This window comes from Rhinoderma darwinii, chromosome 12 (assembly GCF_050947455.1).
Source record: "Rhinoderma darwinii isolate aRhiDar2 chromosome 12, aRhiDar2.hap1, whole genome shotgun sequence".
Classification (NCBI taxonomy): Eukaryota; Metazoa; Chordata; class Amphibia; order Anura; family Rhinodermatidae; genus Rhinoderma; species Rhinoderma darwinii.
In genome coordinates this window covers 61,416,970-61,437,541 of record NC_134698.1, presented here as the reverse complement: position 1 = coordinate 61,437,541, position 20,572 = coordinate 61,416,970, and the positions used below count along the sequence as shown (strand labels likewise).

General features: G+C 42.3%; 1 protein-coding gene across 1 annotated transcript in view; it reads right to left on the bottom strand.

The window, feature by feature from the left end:
• Positions 1-20,572, bottom strand: part of SPTBN5 (spectrin beta, non-erythrocytic 5) — a 191,191-nt gene that overhangs the window by 21,984 nt on the left and 148,635 nt on the right. The window contains exons 35-38 of the mRNA XM_075843505.1: positions 9,258-9,362; positions 4,595-4,783; positions 1,865-2,020; positions 3-194 (exon numbers count right to left, since the gene is read on the bottom strand). Coding sequence (XP_075699620.1) covers positions 3-194; positions 1,865-2,020; positions 4,595-4,783; positions 9,258-9,362 — 642 coding nt within the window. The remainder of the gene's footprint in view (positions 1-2; positions 195-1,864; positions 2,021-4,594; positions 4,784-9,257; positions 9,363-20,572) is intronic.

Genomic DNA, 20,572 nt, shown 5'->3' with positions numbered 1-20,572 from the left:
ACCTTCTCTCTGATCCAAGCTTCCACCTGATCGACCTTCTGCAAGAACTCTAGTAAGTCTCGCTTATCCTCCAGCATTTTGCCCCGTGCAGCTAGTGCTTTCTTCAGCTTCTCCCATTCTTCATGTAGTATCCGATTTTTTTGACGTATTTCTGCAGATTTTGGATGTTGCTGAGATACCAATGAATTCCCCATCTGTACATTATAATTAAGAGTAAGCAATTACTATAGCCATGAAATGTTAGAATGTTACAAAAAAAAATAAAAAAATTTTCATTTTCCATTGTAGCAATTATACAGCAAAATATTAAGATACAGCAAAAGAGAAATACAGAGTGCACGCTTACAATACTCAAATAGACAATATACATTGAACCTCTGGCGCAGGAATGCGAGCAGGGAGTATATGCAGAACACAATACATACAATCATTTCTGTAGGAAAATCATAAATTCAGGCATAGGTACCTGGACTCTGAAACTTATCAGAAAGAGGAGACTAAAGCAGATTAGAATTCTCTGAAAGTATATATTATGTAGCCAGATCAGATACCATATATGAAGGATTAAGGTAGACTCCTAACACACATCTTCCAGGATATTTCTGCCCCCTAAACCCAACGTATACCAAACTTCGACTCCCAGAAGCGTCACTCATGCGTAGGACATGTACTCATCAGAACAACAGAAGACCTTCCAATCCTGCCAGACTAAGTTCGCAGTCTTAGGTGTAAGAATAAGAGGTTTTGTCTCTACTTGCATCCTCTGTAAATGGAGTATTTCCTGAAACCACACTAATTGTATGGACTCTAACTGTTTTCCAAAGTCATGGAATAACAAAGTTTTAGCTGCAATTAAAAGAAAACGAACGAACGTCTTTGTATATTTCTTAACATGGCCAGGGAGCATTGAGAGAAGCAGCACTTCTGGCATATTGGGCATTACCTGCCCTGTGATCTTTTGAATGAGGTCAACTACTTTAGTCCAGAATGTTTGTATTAAGGAGCAACTCCACCATATATGTAACATAGCCCCCCCCTTGTCACTACAACGCCACCACTCATCCGATACCATTGGGTAGAAATAGTAACAGCGTTGGGACCCGATACCAATGAGACAAAGTTTTATAGTTAGTTTCTTGTGCTTTACAAGAAACAGAAAATTTATGGCATAGAGTGAACCGCTTTAGACCAGTCTTCCACCGAAGGGGGAGTCACGAGTTCCCTCTCCCAACTTTTATAAAAGAGGGAGGTGTATCCTTGCTCAATTCTTGAATTCAATTGTGAATAAGTGATATAGTTTTGGAGGGAGGTGTAGGTGACAAACACAATTGCTCAAATGGAGTCAAGTCTCTATGTAAACGCAGCTTCGTTTTAATGTCATTATAAAAGTGTTGTAGTTGCAAATAGTACCAACGGCGTATTAAGGAAGGTTCAGGTTCCGCAACGATTAAATCAAAGGCTTTAAGACGCTGAGTCGCTAACAGGTTATGGAATGTCAAAGGAGATGGTCTAGATGAGTAAGCTAAAAAATTAGAATTCAGACCTGGAGGGAAAGCAGTGTTATCAGGGACCGGAACCAGTGGACCATCTGGTGGTATCAATATCGACTGACCCCCAAATATTTTACACGCGTTAACCACGTGACCTGTAATAAGTGGAAGTTGGCCATTTTTCCCCGATGCGTAATATTGTACTCTAAGCCATTGAATGGTTGTTAACGGTACAGGTGCCAAAAAAGCTTCAAGGCTTATCCACAACTTAGACATCTTATGATGAAAGCAGTCCAGAATACTAGTATTCACCGCAGCAATATAGTAGGGAAAGGTCTGCGTTTTTAACCACCATCTTTAAGGGTTTCATTTACCTCAGTAACATCTTGGATTGTCTTCTCATGGGCAAGAATCTCAGCCTCAAATACTTGATGTTTCTGTAAAAGTTTCAGTTTACTTTGTATATCTGTGGAACTCTGCTGAGAGTCATCATCGAGCATCTGCATGCGTTCATTGATCCAGTATTGTGCCTGGGAATAAATGAACAGTTATAGCAAATGTATGTCCGTTAAGAAAGAAAGTATTTTCTGGTTATCACTTCAATCACCAATCATAAGTCCCTAAAACAAAGGATTTATGCCTCATTTTAGGTAAGTGAGCATAGCCAATCCTTACAGAACTGGACAACTCCTTTAAGGTTATGTTGTGATAAAATGCATAGACTTAAAAAGCCCCACACAAAGTCTGAAGTCCAGAAATGCTGTCTCAAAATGGAAGTGCTTAGAAAGTGATTTTTTCTATAACAAAGCCAAAAACATGGAATTCATTTCTCATTCAAAAACACCACAAACTTTAAGGAATATTCCCAACTTCAGCGTTTATAAATGCCTGATAGGTGCGAATGCCATGTCGGGGACCATCACCTAAAGGGGGTACGGGGGTTCGGTGACCCTTGTTCGGTGATTCCCAGCCATCACTTGCTGCATTGAGTTATAGTAGCAAGCAGTGTTTGTCTCATAAACTTCACCTCTCTAATTATGCAATTTGAGAACGGGGGCCATCGGACCTTTGTACTCCAAATAGGTGATAAGTGTGGGTCCCACCTTTGGGACTATCACCTATTGAGAGTGCAAAGGTCCATTGACCCCCATTAGCTAATTCCTGGCTGCAGCATGTTCCAATGAGTACAATTAGCGAGGTGAAGTCTATGGGAGTTACGAAAAAAGACGAGCGCTGCTTTCTATTTCAACTGAATGCAGCATGAGGTGGCTGGTAATCACTGAACAAGAGTCACCGCACCCCCATGCTACCAATAGGTGAGGGTCCCTATCCGGCATTTATGGAATATACGGAGTACATGCCATAAATGTGGAGGATGGAAAGATGTGAATACTCCTTTTTTGTCGGTTTTCTTCTCAGTCCCCTTTTTATACTGCTATGTTTTCCAAATTCTACACTGATGAGGGTAAACAAGAGTGAAAAGTCTGTATAAAACCTAAAATAAATAACAGAGGCGTTGCTAAGGGATTATGGACTCTAAAGTAAAAGTCCTGCTTGGGCCACCCTCCCATCCCCAACACCTATGACAAAACCTAAAACTCACCCTGTATACATGCACATTGGTGTATTACACATATATAATGCTGGCATATACAGTACTCTACATATAAACAATGAAGCTATATAATATACGGTTAAAAATGGGATATCGATGCCTAGAAGATTAAACCTAGTCCAGAACGCTCATTTCTATAAGTAATACTGCTACAGGATGTAAGGAGAACTTCGAGTGAGTTTAGACACAGAAGAGTTTATACGCAACAGAGTCAGCGGTAAATCTGCAACAAATCCATGGAAAATCTGCATGTATTACTCGCAAACTTTGCCACAGATTTGCTGCAAGTGCAATGCAAAGGGTAAAAATCCAGTACAAAATATTACAGCAATTCTGTAACATAAAAGGCATGTTGCAGATATGAAAAACTGCAACATGCCCTGAGTTTCAAGTGGATTTTTTCTGGTTACATATACTGGGGATTTGAATATATGAACATGGCCTTAGGGCATGGGCATGTTCAAATGCCAAGGATATGCCTTGAATTTTTTAGAAAAGCTGTATCAGAAATCTGCAGTTAAAACTAGGATTTCTGCCGCAGATTAGCCTCGTTGTAATTCAGTGGAGATAAATCGCGACTTTTCAGATTTTGGATTTTGTCCTGAGCCTGTGAAAGGGGTACAAGATACCTTTTTCACACGCATTGCCAGCGGAATGTTGGCAGATTCGATCGACGCCTAAATCCTATCAGAATCCTCAGAATTAATTATTCTTTTTTACCACAATTTCTGCAATTGCAACAAACCTGCAACATTGTTGCTGCGATTTTCATTATTGCGTACAAAATAGTGTGATTTTGACAAGATTATGAATATTGCTGCAAAAAAACACTACAAAATCAATGAAAAATACCCTACATTAAGAAATTTCACAGGCATCTGCAGGGAAGGAGGTGGGGAGCACTTACAGTAGGAGCCTGTACAAATAGTCAGAGCCCTTTGAAGTCTCAGGGGAAGGGGGATATCGCTGTTGACTGCAGGTGATCGGGATCCAGGAGACGGGTGATGCAGACTGCAGTTACCCAGTAATTTTGATTATAAATTAGTCAGCCGACTCAGTAGAAGGACGGACTGGTGCGTGGGACCTCTTTTCTGCTCGGAGAAAGCGTCTGCTTTCCCTTCTGTTCTGCTGACCTCCATGCTGCTGCTTCTGTAGCAGCCTTATTCTCGTTTGTTTTTGTTTTTTTACAGAGGTGGTGCAGGAAGGTCCTCAAGCACTCCCGGCTTTAGGACTGGGTCACAAGTACGACCGCTGCAACCCCTATAGCTACGCCAATGAAATAAAACTTTTCTCAAATGATGTATCTGTTCTTTCCAACTGTGGTTCTAAATTCATAAACAGCCACAAGTGGAAAAAGAATAATAGGAGCTAGTTAACATGCGTCTTTCACTGAATGAGAAAGAGCTCGTATCCTACAAAATCAGTAGTTATATGAACAGGAATTTTTACACAAAAAAAATAAATATCCAAAACATTCTGTGTATTATACCTCTGTGAGGTTCTGGTTGAATAGAGCCAACAGGAGAGCTGTAGTTAACTCTTCCCGCCTCGCCTGGCTGAGAGCTTTCACTTTCTTCCTCCTGTCGAAGACAGAATTCAATTTGTATTGAATCTGTTTAGTCTCCGGTCTTCTGTTGTCTTCTTGAAGTTTGGTGGCTTGATCTTGCAAGGAGGTCACCTGAAATAATGCAACATTAGCCGATTTGACGTGAAACTAATTATTACTGATACTTTTACATTATTTTAGAATATCTCAACACTAAGCATAGTAGGAGTATCTACTGCAGAATTAATAGGTAAGTAAGGGGTTTCTAGTATGTTAGATGCATCGTTTTGATAACACTTTAAAGTGGTTTTCCCAGTTATTTAAAAAATTGGCCACGTTAGGAGGGATGCAAAAAAACAATACAAAAAAAACAGGCATCGCTCACCCCACGGATCCCAGTCATTCCAGCGCCGCTGCTTCCATTCGTTACTCCTGCCGCTGTGAATTGACATAGCTGCAGTGATTATGTGCTTGTATACCCACATGATCAATGTAGCCAATCACCGGTCTCGGTGGGTATCTGGCACAGGATTGCTGAGGCCAGTACTTGGCTGAGGCGATCACGTGGCTATACGGGCACGTCATAGTTTCAGCTATGTCAATGAACAGCGGGGAGAGGAACGGAGCGGCGGAGCAGGAAGGACGGGGATCTGTGAGGTGAGTAATGGCTTTTTTTTTTCCATCTCTCCTACCTTGGCCAATTTTTTAAATAACTCGGAAAACCCTTTTAAGAAATATTTACAGGGCTTTGCTTCCCATATTGATGTACGGTATTTGTTTATACATTCCTAAGTTTCTTATTTTAGTTCAAATGCTTTTTTTTTCATAGGTTTATAATGCATAGAACAAAGGATGGCAGGGCATCCAACCATACCTGGGGATTCTCTCTATTATAAAGAAGAGGTGGTTTAAAGAGGTATTTTCTAAAAGCCACTTTTATATAACCTATTAGGGAATTCTGAGTTAATAGAGGGAGTATTATCTTCAATATCCTCATCTCATGGCCTGAGTGGAAAGCAGTTACAAAAACGTCTCTTACTCTTAACAGCCCATTTGTAAAAAACGAGACAGCCCATTTTATTGAAGGAGAACTGTGTAATACTTAATTTCCTCGCTGGAGGCGTTGCAGGGAAATTGAACACTTACTTCCAGGTTTCCCCACAGATTAAAGTTGATAACTGGGGGTCCTAGAAGGGGGAGGCACTTGTAATCAGCTTACTGTCAGGAGACCCTTCTAAGGCCATATTCAAACAAACGTGTTAAACGTCCGTGTGACGGCCGTTGAAACCTATATAATACAATGTGGCCATTCACACGGCTGTTGTTTCAACGGACTTTGTGAAGGGTCCGTGAGAAAATAGGACTTGTCCTATTTTTTCATGCTTCACGCATGCCTCCATAGTCTCTAGTCTATAGGGGATGCGTGATATCGCACCCCGCAGCGCAGAGCACGGATGCACCTCGGATTTGAAAAACTGCAGTTTTTCACGTCCGAGATGCGCAACGCCTGTGTGATTCTAGCATAACAATTAGGAATTGTCCAAAGCGGAGCACCCTTTACTACCCCTTTAATAATATAAGCTAATCCTCCAAAATAAATTTTTAAAATACTCGGAATAAAGTAACAATTCAATAAAAGTAGGGAGACATGGAGAGTCAAGCATTGACAGTATGCACTTGGGCATACATATGTGTTTTGTCATCCAAATACCAGGAGGCTAGGTGCTTACAACGAGGCTGAAAAAATAGATGCCAGGATCCCTTTGCCATGCGTTGGTTACCAAGCATTAAAATGCTCCATGTTTAGATCAGTTGTAACAGATGAATTTTATCTAACGCCCTGTTCATTAGAGGCCTTCAAACGCAGATTCTGTAGTTTTTGGCAGACAAAATAGTGCAGTATGCAATGCTATTGTGTCTGGTAAATTGACGGAAAGTCGAAAAAAAAAATAGTTAATAGGTTCCACGACAGCGACGTTAGTTGCGGTCATCCGACTGGTTCGGTGATACCGGTATTCTCGTTGCTCTGCTTCTATGATGGAGCAGAACAAAGGAACTCAGAATGCAGATGTGGGAACTCAGAACGCAGATGTGAGTAGAGTCTTAGAAACAAAAAAAACAAAAAACTTAAATTGAGCAGATTCAGTGGGGAAGATTGATGAAAACTGGTGCAAAATAAAAGTGGAGTAGTTGCCCATGGCAAACAAACAGGATGCTGCTCTTAATTTCCAAGAGGCCTCTGAAAAGTGACAAATTGAATCTAACCGATTGCTATGGACAACTACTATGCACCAGCCTTAAAAAATATCCTTATTATCTTTACCTTTATAGCTAGCATAGTCAATGGAGTTACCCCAGGTATAGCAGTAGCACTACTTCCACGTGCACATTTTTTATATTTCAATCTTAATACGGTCATGAGCATTATAGCCATGGTAGCAGTGGCGTAACTACCGCCGTAGCAGCAGTAGCGGCTGCTACGGGGCCCGCGGCATGAGGGGGCCCGTGTCGCCCGCCGGCACGGGCCCCCACCATGGCCGGAGGCTTCCCTAGCAGCCGCTATGGCTGCTACAGCGGGACGCCACTGAACAGTACGGCAGAGCAGGGAGGTATCTCCCCGCTCTGCCATTAACTGGTTCCTGACCGCTGGCTGTCTTTTTACGGCCAGCGGTCAGGGTCCTTAAAACCCGAGCCATAGACTTTTTACGGCTCGGGTTTTAACTTGCTGCCCGCGCGATCGGGCAGCTGAATGTCGGGTCTCCGGCAGTCAGTCACTGCCGGGGACCCTGAGGAGAAGATAGGAGCAGCTTTCGCTGCTTCTGTCTTCTCTGATCTCTTTTACACAGCGCTGAATGCGCGCTGTGTACAGGAATAGAGACAGCAGCAGCGGCGCTGTCTCTATTCCTCCCGGTGATCATGTGACTGGTCACATGATCGCCGGGTGCCGTTAGTGGCAGACTGCTGCTGGGTCTTACTAGACCCAGCACAGCCCTATTAGTGACAATCGTCACTATGAGAGGGCTGATTTCCCCTGTAACTGGGGCTGCTGTGCAGCTCCAGTTACAGTGGAAAAGCATGGTGTAAAAGAAAGAAAAAAAATATATAAAGTTCCCCAAAGGTCTTCTTTGACCTTTGGGGGACAGACCATAGTAATAAAAAAATAGTAAAGTAAAGTGCAAAAAAAAATTAAATAATAAATACACATAAAATACCCAACCCAAAAAAAAAACGTTCCCCCCGCCAATCATTGTTGTAACGCTAGCGCTGACCTAATTACCCTAATATAGACATGTAATATATACAAATTTACGGTAGACAATGACGATCACAAATAAAAGGTCTATTTTAGGGTAAAAAAAAATTCAAACTTTATGAATAAAAATTCTAAAATAGCAAAAAAGGGGTGTATAAAAACGATAAAAAATGAAACCTGCATTGTCAACGGAAAAAACGTCGCAAAAATCACGTCGTTAGCCCAACAAATAAAAAAGTTCTCCACAGGATAGGGGATACATGTGTGATCGCTGGCATTGATAGGGAGAACGGGGGACTGAAAGGGGTCTGTGTCGGCAGCTCCGTAGAAATGAATGGAGCGCCGGTCGTGCTTGTGCGCATGCGTGACCAACGCTCCTTTCATTTTTATTGAGCTGCGCAGACGCCGGAAGTCAGAGGTTAGTCATGGAGAACTTCAGGGGACTTTCAGTCCCCCGTTCTCCCTATCGCTGCCAGCGATCACACATGTATCCCCTATCCTGTGGAGATTCTGTGGAGAGGGGATACATGTATTTTGTAGGACACACTGTAGGTTGCATTTTTTTGGGAGGGGGGACGCTGTATAGCGTTCCCTACAGGGGGGTGGCTGTATGGCGTTCCCTACAGGGGGGTGGCTGTATGGCGTTCCCTACAGGGGGGGGGGAGCTGTATGGCGTTCCCTACAGGGGGGGAGCTGTATGGCGTTCCCTACAGGGGGGGAGCTGTATGGCGTTCCCTACAGGGGGGGCTGTATGGCGTTCCCTACAGGGGGGGCTGTATGGCGTTCTCTACAGGGGGGGCTGTATGGCGTTCTCTACAGGGGGGGGGCTGTATGGCGTTCTCTACAGGGGGGGGCTGTATGGCGTTCTCTACAGGGGGGGCTGTATGGCATTCTCTGCAGGGGGCTGTATGGCGTTATCTACAGGGGGGCTGTATGGCGTTATCTACAGGGGGGCTGTATGGCGTTCTCTACAGGGGGGCTGTATGGCGTTATCTACAGGGGAGCTGTATGGCGTTATCTACAGGGGGCTGTATGGTGTTATCTACAGGGGGGCTGTATGGCGTTATCTACAGGAGGGGCTGTATGGCGTTATCTACAGGGGGGGCTGTATGGCGTTATCTACAGGGGGCTGTATGGCGTTATCTACAGGGGGGCTGTATGGCGTTATCTACAGGGGGCTGTATGGCGTTCTCTACAGGGGGGGGCTGTAAAAAAGGCACTATCTACAAGGGGGGGGGGGTTGTGTGACACCCAGGGGAGGGGGGGCCCCAGTCAAAAGTTTGCTATGGGGCCCAGTCTTTCCTAGTTAGGCCCCTGCATGGTAGCATTGTACAAATAGATAAAACATAGTACCTTTTCATCCTGGGATGAAAGAAGTTTCTCAAAGGCTTCATGCTTTTTGATCAGTTGTTCGATTTCTCCAGCAGAGGCTCCAAGGTCACTTGACTTCAATCTCACCTGCAAACAGATGGAAATCATTCAAGTTTTCTTGTCTTTAATCAATATATTAAACCCAGATATTGTATATAAAAGTTGTTGTCTAAATATTTATGTTGTGCGTTGGTGGGAGTTATAAAATGTGAAAATGTACGTAGTCAGCTTTACCTTTGATAATGCAGATGTCCCAGTTTCTGCTGGTTTTAACAGTATACTATTCTACTTTATTTAGTAGGAGTTTATTTATTTTAAGCAAATGGAGTCTTGCCAATACTTTACAGTCACAACATGTGCATCGAATTTAAAATCTTGCTTTAGTATAGACATTAATGAGAACAGCCTTGCTTTTCATCTTATAAACATAGTGTATAGGGATCAAAACTTTGGGAAATTCATCAGTTTGAATCTGGTCTTCTAAATTCTCATCTGGATGGGGTTTTTACATTGGAGAAAATTGTTTATTTTGGTCTTTAAAACATTTTTGTCTTCTAGCGGTAGAAGTATAAAAACCCCATTGTATGGTTTGTCATTATTTACTGAAATCAAGTCTGTTCTTGGAAGTGAATTGATACCAGAGACTGCTTTTATTGGAGATATGCAGATGTTCTTCCAAGTACAGTGATATATTATGCCCGGTATTCTGCAATTCTCCCACACGTTATGGACGTTTGCTGAACTTTTAGAATAATGGACCACTGTACCGACAGGTAATTTTTTTTCCAATTAAAATAACTACTTTAAATTGTATCTTATCACGAGAACAGCTGTAGAACAGCCTTGATAAGGTAGAGGTTTCCAAAGCAATATCTTAAGGCCCTTTTACACGGGCCAATGATCGGACAAACACTCGTTCATCGGCTGATCTTATCGTTTATGCAGCCCAAAATATTAGAAATACATGGGGACCAGCTATTGTAGAAGCGATCGCTCGTCCCCATACATTACTAACAATAGCTCCTTGTGAAAGGAGCAAACTAGCGCCGATCAACGAGCTGTCTCATTGATCGGCGCTCATTTTTACGGCCAAAACTGGCCAATGCAAAAGGACCCTTACTGAAACCCACAAGAGAATACAATATTGAACAGTGTTCAATACACAAACGATTGTTTGTTTCTGAGAATCTTTTACACAGAGAGAAGTTTAACTTTTAAATAAAAAGAAATGCGGAGCTCAATAAAAAGTTTAATACTAACATATTCCTACAACGGAGTTGCTTACTCTGTTTGTCAAAGGGGCTCCAAAAGAGCAGTGAACACCGTGACATAAGATTGCTTGATTTTATTTTATTTTAATAATATTTTTATTGTTGTCTCACCTCTATTGGTAGTTTTACTATTTATGCTGAATAATATATATATATATATATATATCTATGTATATATATATATATATATATATATATATATATATATATATATATATATATATATTATTTTTTTAATAGAAATTAGGGAAATCCACTCTCATTTTTTAACTAAGACCTACACCATTTGACCCTGTAGTCACAGTTGAAATAACAGTATAACAGATCTAACTTAGGTGTAATAGTTTCCAGGTGGATCCTGCGTGTGATCCGCTGTCACTGAAACGTCAGGTCCGCGGGACTAACAGATTCAGAGAATAGCGAATGATACAGCTGCTGTGTATAGAGAATACAGAGCAGCTGTATCTAAAAAAGTAAAAATAATTTATAATACAAAGTATTTACAAAGTTACACAAAACACACGGATACACCTTATAATAATAATTTGCCTTTCAAAGGTTTACATAGACTTTAAGAACTTATTTTCTTAAACAGGAACATTCACTGTGCTACATATATGTACGCAGCACATCCAAAGACTCACTCATGGATGTGTGTGCAAATACACATGATGATACAACATGGCCGAGGAGGTCTCTGCTTGCGGCCATGTTGCAGCAAGAATAGGGAAAACTACAGTTTTTAGGGAATCTCTTGTACAGCAATTTCCTAAAATACTTATATTATCAAAATGCCCAATTTTTTTAATTGAAGCTTCATGAAACCTTTAACTTCCATTTAGTTAAAGGCTATGTACAAGTTTGAAATAGTTATTTTTTTATATATATAAAAATGTGTATCAGTGTGATTGGAGCAACTTTCAAAATACTTTTTATTTAAAAAAAAATTTACTTTTTGAGATACAGCTGCTTTGTATCCTGTATACGGAGCAGCCTTATCACGTGCTAAGACCTTAATCTGTCAGGTCTGCGGGACTGATCGGTTCAGTGAAAGCAGGTCCTGTGTGTCTCTGACATGCAGGATCCACCTGTAATTGATCACATTTAAGTTATGAACTTAGATGTGATCGATAGCAGATGTCATCCAGGACCCACTGACACTGAACCGGTCAGTCCCGCTGACCTGACGGGTACAGGTTTCAGAGCTAGATACAGCTGCTCTGTGTACAAAGCAGCTGTATCTCAAAAAGTAAAAATCATTTTTAACCCCTTAATGACCGCCGATACGTCTTTTTACGGCGGTCATTAGTGGGCTTTATTCTAGAGCGCCGCTATTCTACGTCGCTGCTGTAGAATAAAGTAAACAGAGCAGGGAGCCGTGAAATCTCCCTGCTCTCAGCTGCCAGAGGCAGCTGAGGGCTGGGGGCGTCCCTGCTCTGCCGGGTGAGATCGATATTAGTATCGATCTCACCCGTTTAACCCTTCAGATGCGGTGCACAATAGCGAGCACCGCATCTGAATGGTTTTGGAGAGAGGGAGGGAGCTCCCTCTAATTCTCACTGACACCCGGCGATAAAATCGCCGAGTGTCTGTGTCTTCTATGGCAGCCGGGGGTCTAATAAAGACCCCCAGGTCTGCCTGGAGCGAATGCCTGCTAGATCATGCCGCAGGCATGACCTAGCAGATGCCTGTCCGTTTTAAACGGACAGGCAGTAATACACTGCAATACAAAAGTATTGCAGTGTATTATAATAGCGATCGGAGGATAGGGAAGTCCCCTAGTGGGACTAGTAAAAAAGTAAAAAAGTTTAATAAAGTTAATTTAAAAAAAAAAGTGAAACAAAAAAAATGAAAAACCCACTTTTTCCCCTTACAAAATGCTTTACTATTAAAAAAAACTACAATAAAGCAAAAAAGTTACACATATTTGGTATCGCCGCGTCCGTAACGACCCCGACTATAAAGCTGTTACATTATTTAACCCGCACTGTGAACGCCGTAAAAAATAAAATAAAAAACAATGGAAAAATTGCTGTTTTCTGTTAATCCTGACTTTAAAAAAATGTGATAAAAAGTGACCAAAAAGTCGCATCTACTCTCAAATGGTACCAATAAAAACTGCAAGTCGTCCCGCAAAAAACAAGACCTTATACACCTATGCCGACGCAAAAATAAAAAAGTTACAGCTCTTTGAATGTGACAATGTAAAAATGTAAAAAATGGCTTGGACATTAGGGCCCATAATGCAAGCAGGGGGAAGGGGTTAATAAAAAGTATTTTTAAAGTTGCACCAATCACACTGATAGACATTTTTATTAAAAAGAAAACAAAAAAAACGAACTTTTTCAAAGGTGTACATAGCCTTTAAAGTCCCAAAGAAACTTTTCTTTATTATACTCAGTATTATGGCGGTCATGTATCCTGCTATGTTCCTATATCAATGTCTGTTGTTAACATTCTCAAGATCACTCTATTTAGATTATGGGATTTGTATGTTGTTCTATCAAATCTAAACTAGATTGTCCTCAGAGTGCATCGGGGACCTATCCAAGGGACTCCTATTTCAGCGGAATGAGGGTTACAGGAACGTGTGATGTGACTTCATGGCTCTGCTGAACAGAGGCCACATGTGGCAATCCATTTCCATTCCCCTACTTGGCACTTAAAAATCCATTTATAAGTAATAATTGCACCCTGTAGTTCAGTGTGATATCAGAAACTATAAGAGGCCAGTCCCAATAGCTGGCTCCAAAATTTCTTCCCCAACCTGGAACTTAAAAGTGCATACAGACAAAATACCTTATATTTTACATGTATGCAGTTGCCTTATGCTTATTATATTAGTATTTGATGTGGTTTACAGAATATTTATTGCTAGCAAATGCAACGTTGCTACCTTTAACAGTGCACTCAGATGGCAGCCATTTTAACGTAGCCTCTACAAGAAGAAATGCGTTTTTTTCTAGCAGAGAGTGCACTATGTGTCAAACAGACTTGACAAGCAGCAAAATATTGCTAGTCATTGTAGTGAAATATTGGCATGTACAGACGTGCAGAGCTGAAGTGCTGTATTTCACAGTGATTCTTGAACTTGTAGTATGACACTTTTTAGTAAGAAGACCTGGTCATGTGGTGTTTGTAACATTCTGCCGCTGTTCGGGTCATGTTCTATCAAAGGTCAGAAAAAGTAACTCTGGGGTGTATGCAAGCAGATTAGACTTTGGACGCTATTCGCAGCAGGGTTTCCCAGTAAGGGGGCTGATGGGCTGGCATGGGAAGGAGTAACCAACAGCTGGAAAACTGAACTGGAAACCCAATCCTCAACCTAGCGTCTGTGTCTGGATACTTGGCTGTTACTGGATAGGGCAACAGAAAGCCACACAGAGTCATTAACTTCATAATGTATTTACTCTGCTCAGTGCAAAACCGACTATAGTTAACTCCATCACTGCTAAACACATGATGACGAGCCGTTGTCACACTTACGAGGCAATGACTAGCTAAATAAATATTCCTCAAGTTAATTTTGCAGTATAGCACAAGGACGAAAAAAAAAAGGAGGTGTAGCAATTCAGTTTGTAATTTCCGACAGTGCATGATAATTGCTTATTAGGTGATAGGCCAACGCATAGATTTTGCGTCAAGACATTTCAGTTAATTTAAATGATGGATAAGGTCTAGTGCACTTTGGTTATACAATAAACAGAAATATAAGAATTTTCTGTGCTCTTTGTATTCCGTTACCCCATAATGATATCACCGTCAGTCTTTCCTTTATCATTGTCATAGCAACACAAAAGACGGCCTGTCACTAGGTCATACGAGTTTAACTGGTTTACTGACCTGGATAGCGATGTCTCCCTGATTCCAGCACAATTTTTTTTCCTGCACCCCCCGCCCCATTCCAGAGATATGGCAGACTGTTGTGTTGGCTCCATTTATGCTAATTAACTATAGTTAGCCAACAGGGTGTGAACTACCCTCAAGCTGCCTCGCACTGCTTGATCAGCATCAGATGCAGAGAAGCTAGCTCCACCCCATTGGCTAAGAATAGCAAATTAGCATATAGGGATCCAACACAACAGTGGACCATATCTCTGGAACGGGGGTCCAGGACAAAAAAAAACAAACATAGCACTGGAATCAGGGAGACAGAGCTGTTCAGGTCAGTAAATCTCTGTAGTTTGGACTCATGCCACTGACCACTGACATTGATGCATCCCAGCTAGAACAGAAACGAATTCTGTCTATGACCACTGTGGTGGCAGCTTTAAAACTGGTCAAAGCTATTAAAAAAAAATCCCAATAAGGCACAAAGCTACTAGAAGTGATGAGTAAAGCATATGGTGCGCTTCATAATTAGAAGGAAAGAAGGACTTGGAATAAGTTGTAGCTAATCCAATAACACATATGTGAGCAATTAATAGTAAATAAAGAGGTTGTATAAGAGTAGAGATAAAAAATTTAAAATCTGCCCCCCCCCCCGCTGTAGATGCCCGCTGTAGATAGTGCCACACAGCTCGTCTCCCAGGTAGTGCCACACAGCCCCCTCCCAGGTAGTGCCACACAGCCCCCCCTCCCAGGTAGTGCCACACAGCCTCCCCCTCCCAGGTAGTGCCACACAGCCTCCCCCTCCCAGGTAGTGCCACACAGCCCCCCTCCCTGGTAGTGCCATACAGCCCCCCACCCTGGTAGTGCCACACAGCCACCTCTCCGTACGTAGCGCCTTTGGGGTTCCCTCTAAGAGTGAAATCCCCAGCCAGAGCATTGCTGACGCTCTGGCTGGGGATTTTGCTTCAGGAGAAGCCCCTGACGTCACTGTCCATATATGGACAGTGTTGTCAGGGGCAACCCCAGAGACATAGCTCCGGGCAGAGCACTGCTAGCACACTGCCTGGGACCAGGGGCGTAGCTAAAGGCTCATGGGCTCTGGTGCAAGAATTCAGCTTGGGGCCCTCTACCCCTCCCCAACACCACCAGACCCCTGAGCATGCCTATGACCAGCTTCCTTGCCCGACAGATCCCATGAATGCCCCCACAGTATAATGTCCCCCATAGCTTCCCCCACAGTATAATGCCACCACACAGTAGAATGTCCCCCATAGCTGACCACCACAGTATAATGCTCCCCGTAGCTTCTCCCACATTATAATGCCCCCCCCCATTGCTGACCACCACAGTACAATGCCCCCTATAGCTGCCCCACACACAGTATAATGCCCCCATACCTGACCACCACAGTATAATGCTCCCCGTAACTGCCCACCACAGTATAATGTCCCCATAGCTTCCCCCCCACAGTATAGTGCACCTATAGCTGCCCCCCACAGTATAATGCCACCCATAGCTGCCACATACAGTATAATGCCCCATACAGTATATTGGCCCCCATAGCTGCCCCATACACTACAATGCCCCATACAGTATAATGCCCCCCATAGCTGACCCATATAGTATAATGCCCACATACAGTATAATGCCCCAAGGCTTGCGGGCCCGGTCGCAGTTGTGAGCCCTATAGCTGCGCCACTGCCTGGGACACTGCTCTGCTCCTGGCAAAACTGTCCTTATATGGACAGTGATGTCAGGGGCTTCCCCAGAGACTGAGTCCTGGAGCAGAGCTGCTAGCGCTCTGCCTGGGACTCCTTCTCTCCTCCTTACATCACTGTCCATATATGGACAGTGATGCCGTGACGACGGCAGCGTCGGCACCTGGCGGCCGACACCAGCCCTGTGTTATGCCTACAGGGGCCGTGCATGACACATGGATTCTGTCTTTGGTATTCTTTTAGTCATGTACTGTTTCTCAGGCCCTGTACTGGGCATAACCCAGTATCAGTTTTGCACATAATGTTCCTTTAATATGGCATTCAAGATAGAATAAAATAAAATATAATAATATTCAATAGAAATACACCATTAATCCATAGAGCTGTATCCTTAACCCCTTAACAACATGCCAAATACATGTACGTGGCAGCCGTCAAGGGGACGTATGGAGCGGGCTCACGTGCTGAGTATGCTCCATACATAGCCGGTGGCGGCTGTGTAATACAGCCGACACCTCACTGCAATGGGCGGAATCTTAGATGCCGCGGTCAATTGCGACTGCAGCATCTAAAGCCTTAGAATACAAGGGGCAGCCCCCATCGATGTGCCGTCACCCCCCTGCGGGGTGCCGATGGTCATCATGGCAGCCTGGGGGCTTAATGAAGGCCTCCAGGTCTCCTATCTTTGTACTCCAACAAATCTTTCATATATGGGCTATTCTAAATAATTGATTACCCCTGCTGTGGTCTATATTTGGGATTGTGTGTTTAACACGTTTTGACTTTTGCTACTTGCATAAGTATTAAATATTTATTTGTAATCCCTGTGATATTAACACCATGATTCATCATATTATATATTTACACTTGTAATGAACTGTTCATGTTTTTCATATGCTAATATTGAACTGGTGTCCCACCCACTGAGGGCTGTATAAAAGGATTGAAACACTTGTGTATTACTGCTTGACAAAGGCTGAAACGTAGCATTCCTAGCACATATGGGTGAATAAAACCATTATTTTACATTTTCAATTCGGAGTGCTGCCTCTTTTCCTTGATCTGTCAACATTTGAGGGATTCACAAGTCGGATTCCTGGAGGCTGGCACCCTATTAACCCTTGTGAGGTCCAGTTCTGCTGTGCTGCTCTTACTTTTGCTATTTGGATATAGTGGCATCTGTCACCCATAGGCTACCAGGTTAAAAAAAAAAAGTATAATTTTTTTTACAGGACTCCCGGGATGGAAAAAAAATAATAAATAGTCTACTACGCTATTCCATAACTTTTTACCACTCTTTTGACCTTAGTCTCACATTGGAGCCCTCCGAACGAACACATTGAGTCTGTCGAGAGCCTTCCTGACGCACACACTATTAGTATGGCCGAAACGTGATGTTAAAAGGGTCTTAGCCACAAACAAGTTTTTAAAACATCTTCAAATTCGGTTTCTTAAAAAATAAAATGGAAAAAGAAACAAAAAAAACCAACAACTAAACACCGCGATGATCCCAGCAAAAACCAAAAAATATATACAGCTGCAGATTTTGCACGCTGAGGGTAGATTAATATTGTCTACTTTTTTGGTGCAAATTGGGGGAGATTTAATAAGTGGTCAGTGCTGGTACTGCAGTTTATTCATTTTTACAGTTTATCACTGACAATATCTCACCTAAAAAGCTTCTAGTAAAACATCTGTTCTTAGCTACATTTCCATTAATATTTGACAAGGGATTCCTGCAGTTTGCTACCTGTCTGAGCTAAAATGTCACAACATGTCCCTCTCCATTAGTACTGGAAATGAAAAATCAATGAGATATTAAGATCAGTAACTCTGGCAAAGTGTTCTCTTGCGTTGTAGCTGCAGAAATGTGCAAAATCTAAAGACTAAACATGATGTCTGGGGTTTGGCCAAATAGTGAAGTGTGATATTTGGCAAAACGTTCACTAGTGACTTTAATTTATGTTTTTAGCCAGTTCTCAGATCCCATTTTTTATAAGACGGCATTTACGTCTTGTATTTTATTTGGCATGTGAAACGGCCGCTTTGTTCTCTCTCCTGCCGGCTGGCTCTACGTCTGCTGACATGCATGCACGATAATATCACACCAATTAGCCTGTAAAATTACACTCAATGAAAATCCCTAAGGACTTTACAGCGAGGGGCGATTTGACAAGAATGTTAAAGAGGAGACAGAATAAAAGGAGCCTGAGAGTATTTCATATTGTACTACACTGCAATCTTATATTCTTTAGGAGAGGAATCATCAGGCCCCATGCACACGATCATAGAATTCATCCGTAATTACGGACCCATTCATTTCTATTTTCCACTGACCCATTCCCGTATATTTACGGGAAGGTGTCCGTGCCATAGAAAGGCTCTGCAAAACATAGGACATGTCCTATTTTTTTCTTTTTATGGACCGTGCTCTCATACTTTATATGGGAGCAGGGCCCGCAAATGCGGATGTCTGTCCGCGGCTGGCCGTAGCTGTAATCACAGACTGGGATTACGGAAATGGCCATGTGCAGGGGGCCTTAGGGATTGCGTGTAGGAATCTATCAAAACAACACTGGGGTTCTTTAAGTGCACATCAAACGATATAGGGGTTTGTTCTTCTTATTAGAAAAAATAGCTGTAATATACATGTCTGCTTGGTCAGTATCCATATAAATATGGGCAAATATTTCAAGTATATTGTTGTTCGCAGGTTGAGTGCTGGAGTTGAAGACCAAACATTGTTTACCCATCCCTCTCTTTCCTAGTTGAGAAGGGTGGCATGCCTATCAGCCTCTTGTTTAATAATCCAAGTACAAATGGACTGCTACAAAGTAAGACACATGGGAGAGCCAAGCATGGGTGAGACAAGACGTCAAATGGAGCTGATTCATTAGCTACGAACCCAAAGCATGGAACAGGGGCGTCCTACAGGTTAGGTCAAAGGAGTAAAATAGAAAACTTTTTGTTTATGTACTAAATGTAGTCAAAGGACAGTAAACTCACAATGATGTGTGAACTGTACGGCACTATATCTTCACTGCATGTTAAACTATGACACCGTATGGCCCACAGGGCAATCAATTATATGGCATTGCCATTATATTGTGAAACCTCTCCAAAAGACCACCTCTTTGAGAATACCGCCCCTTTATCCAGACCAGATTTCCTGCAACACATTTCATATAATATGCACACTGGCTTTATTCTATGAGAGCGCCAGCCCTCTAAAAGACTATTATTTTATGCAATTTTAAGTGTTCGTCTCAAAAGTCTCACTGTATTGTCACTATATTGTGATAGTTTACAATATTTGGCACTATTATACGACTACTGTACAGCACTACTATGTATATACTACAGTCAATTGCTATACGTGAAGATCTCCCCCAATGACACAGACCGTGCACCACCAAGTTTGAGATTGGCTAACACTCCACCCAAAACTGACTTCTGCACGGTTTCTTCTTGTAAATCACATCGGAGGGATCTGCTGCAGAAAGAAATCACTTTGCATATAAAAATGCAAAAACACATGTAAAAGATCTGGCACACAATACATAAACATTGCATTATTAAGATGTTGTGCTCTCAGTTTGTGTAAAACTTTAAATGGTTTTTAATGACCGAAAAATCCAATTGTTTATTTTGATTTAACATTCTAGAGTTACCCTCTGAAAAACATGCAGGCATCTTTTGCAAATATTTAACAAAAGCAATTGATGTCAGAGCAGAATTAGCAAACATGGCCTTAAACAACTAAAAACATTTTAAATAAATTACACGCACATTGGAAAAGAATATGCAATATAATCTATACAACTCTAATACCGTCTGGAATTTTGAGGCAGATTTTGATCTGCCTGCACGTCGTTTGCCACGTTTTTCACTGCGTTTTTCGCCCGCGGCCATTGAGCGCCGCAGGCAAAAACGCAGTGAAAAAAGCTTTTTCTAACTCCCATTGATGTCAGAGTGGTCAGAGACGTAAACGCCCGAAGATAGGGCATGTCGCTTCTTTTACCCGCGAGACGGTTTTACCGCTTGCGGGGAAAAATCACGTCCGCCTCCCATTGAAATCAATATGAGGCGTTTTCGGCCGTTTTTTGGTGCGTTTTCCGATGCGGTTTCCGCGTCAAAAAACTCTGTGTGAACTGGCCCTAACGGGGAGTTCACGCTGAGATTTTTGGCACATCTTTTGACTCGGAAACCGCGCCAAAAAATGGCCTCAAAACGCCTCCCATTGACTTAAAAAAAGAAGCGACATGCCCTTTCTTCGGGCGTTTCTATCTCTGACCTCCCATTGACATCAATGGGAGGCAGAGAAAGTGGTTTTCACTGCATTTTTGGACCGCGGCACACTGGCCATGGGCGAAAGAGGCCGCAAAAAATGCCACAAACAGTGTAAAGGCAGGTCAAAATCTGCCTCCAAATTCAGATTTTTTTCGCCTGCAGAAAACTCAGTGTGATTTTTATAGAA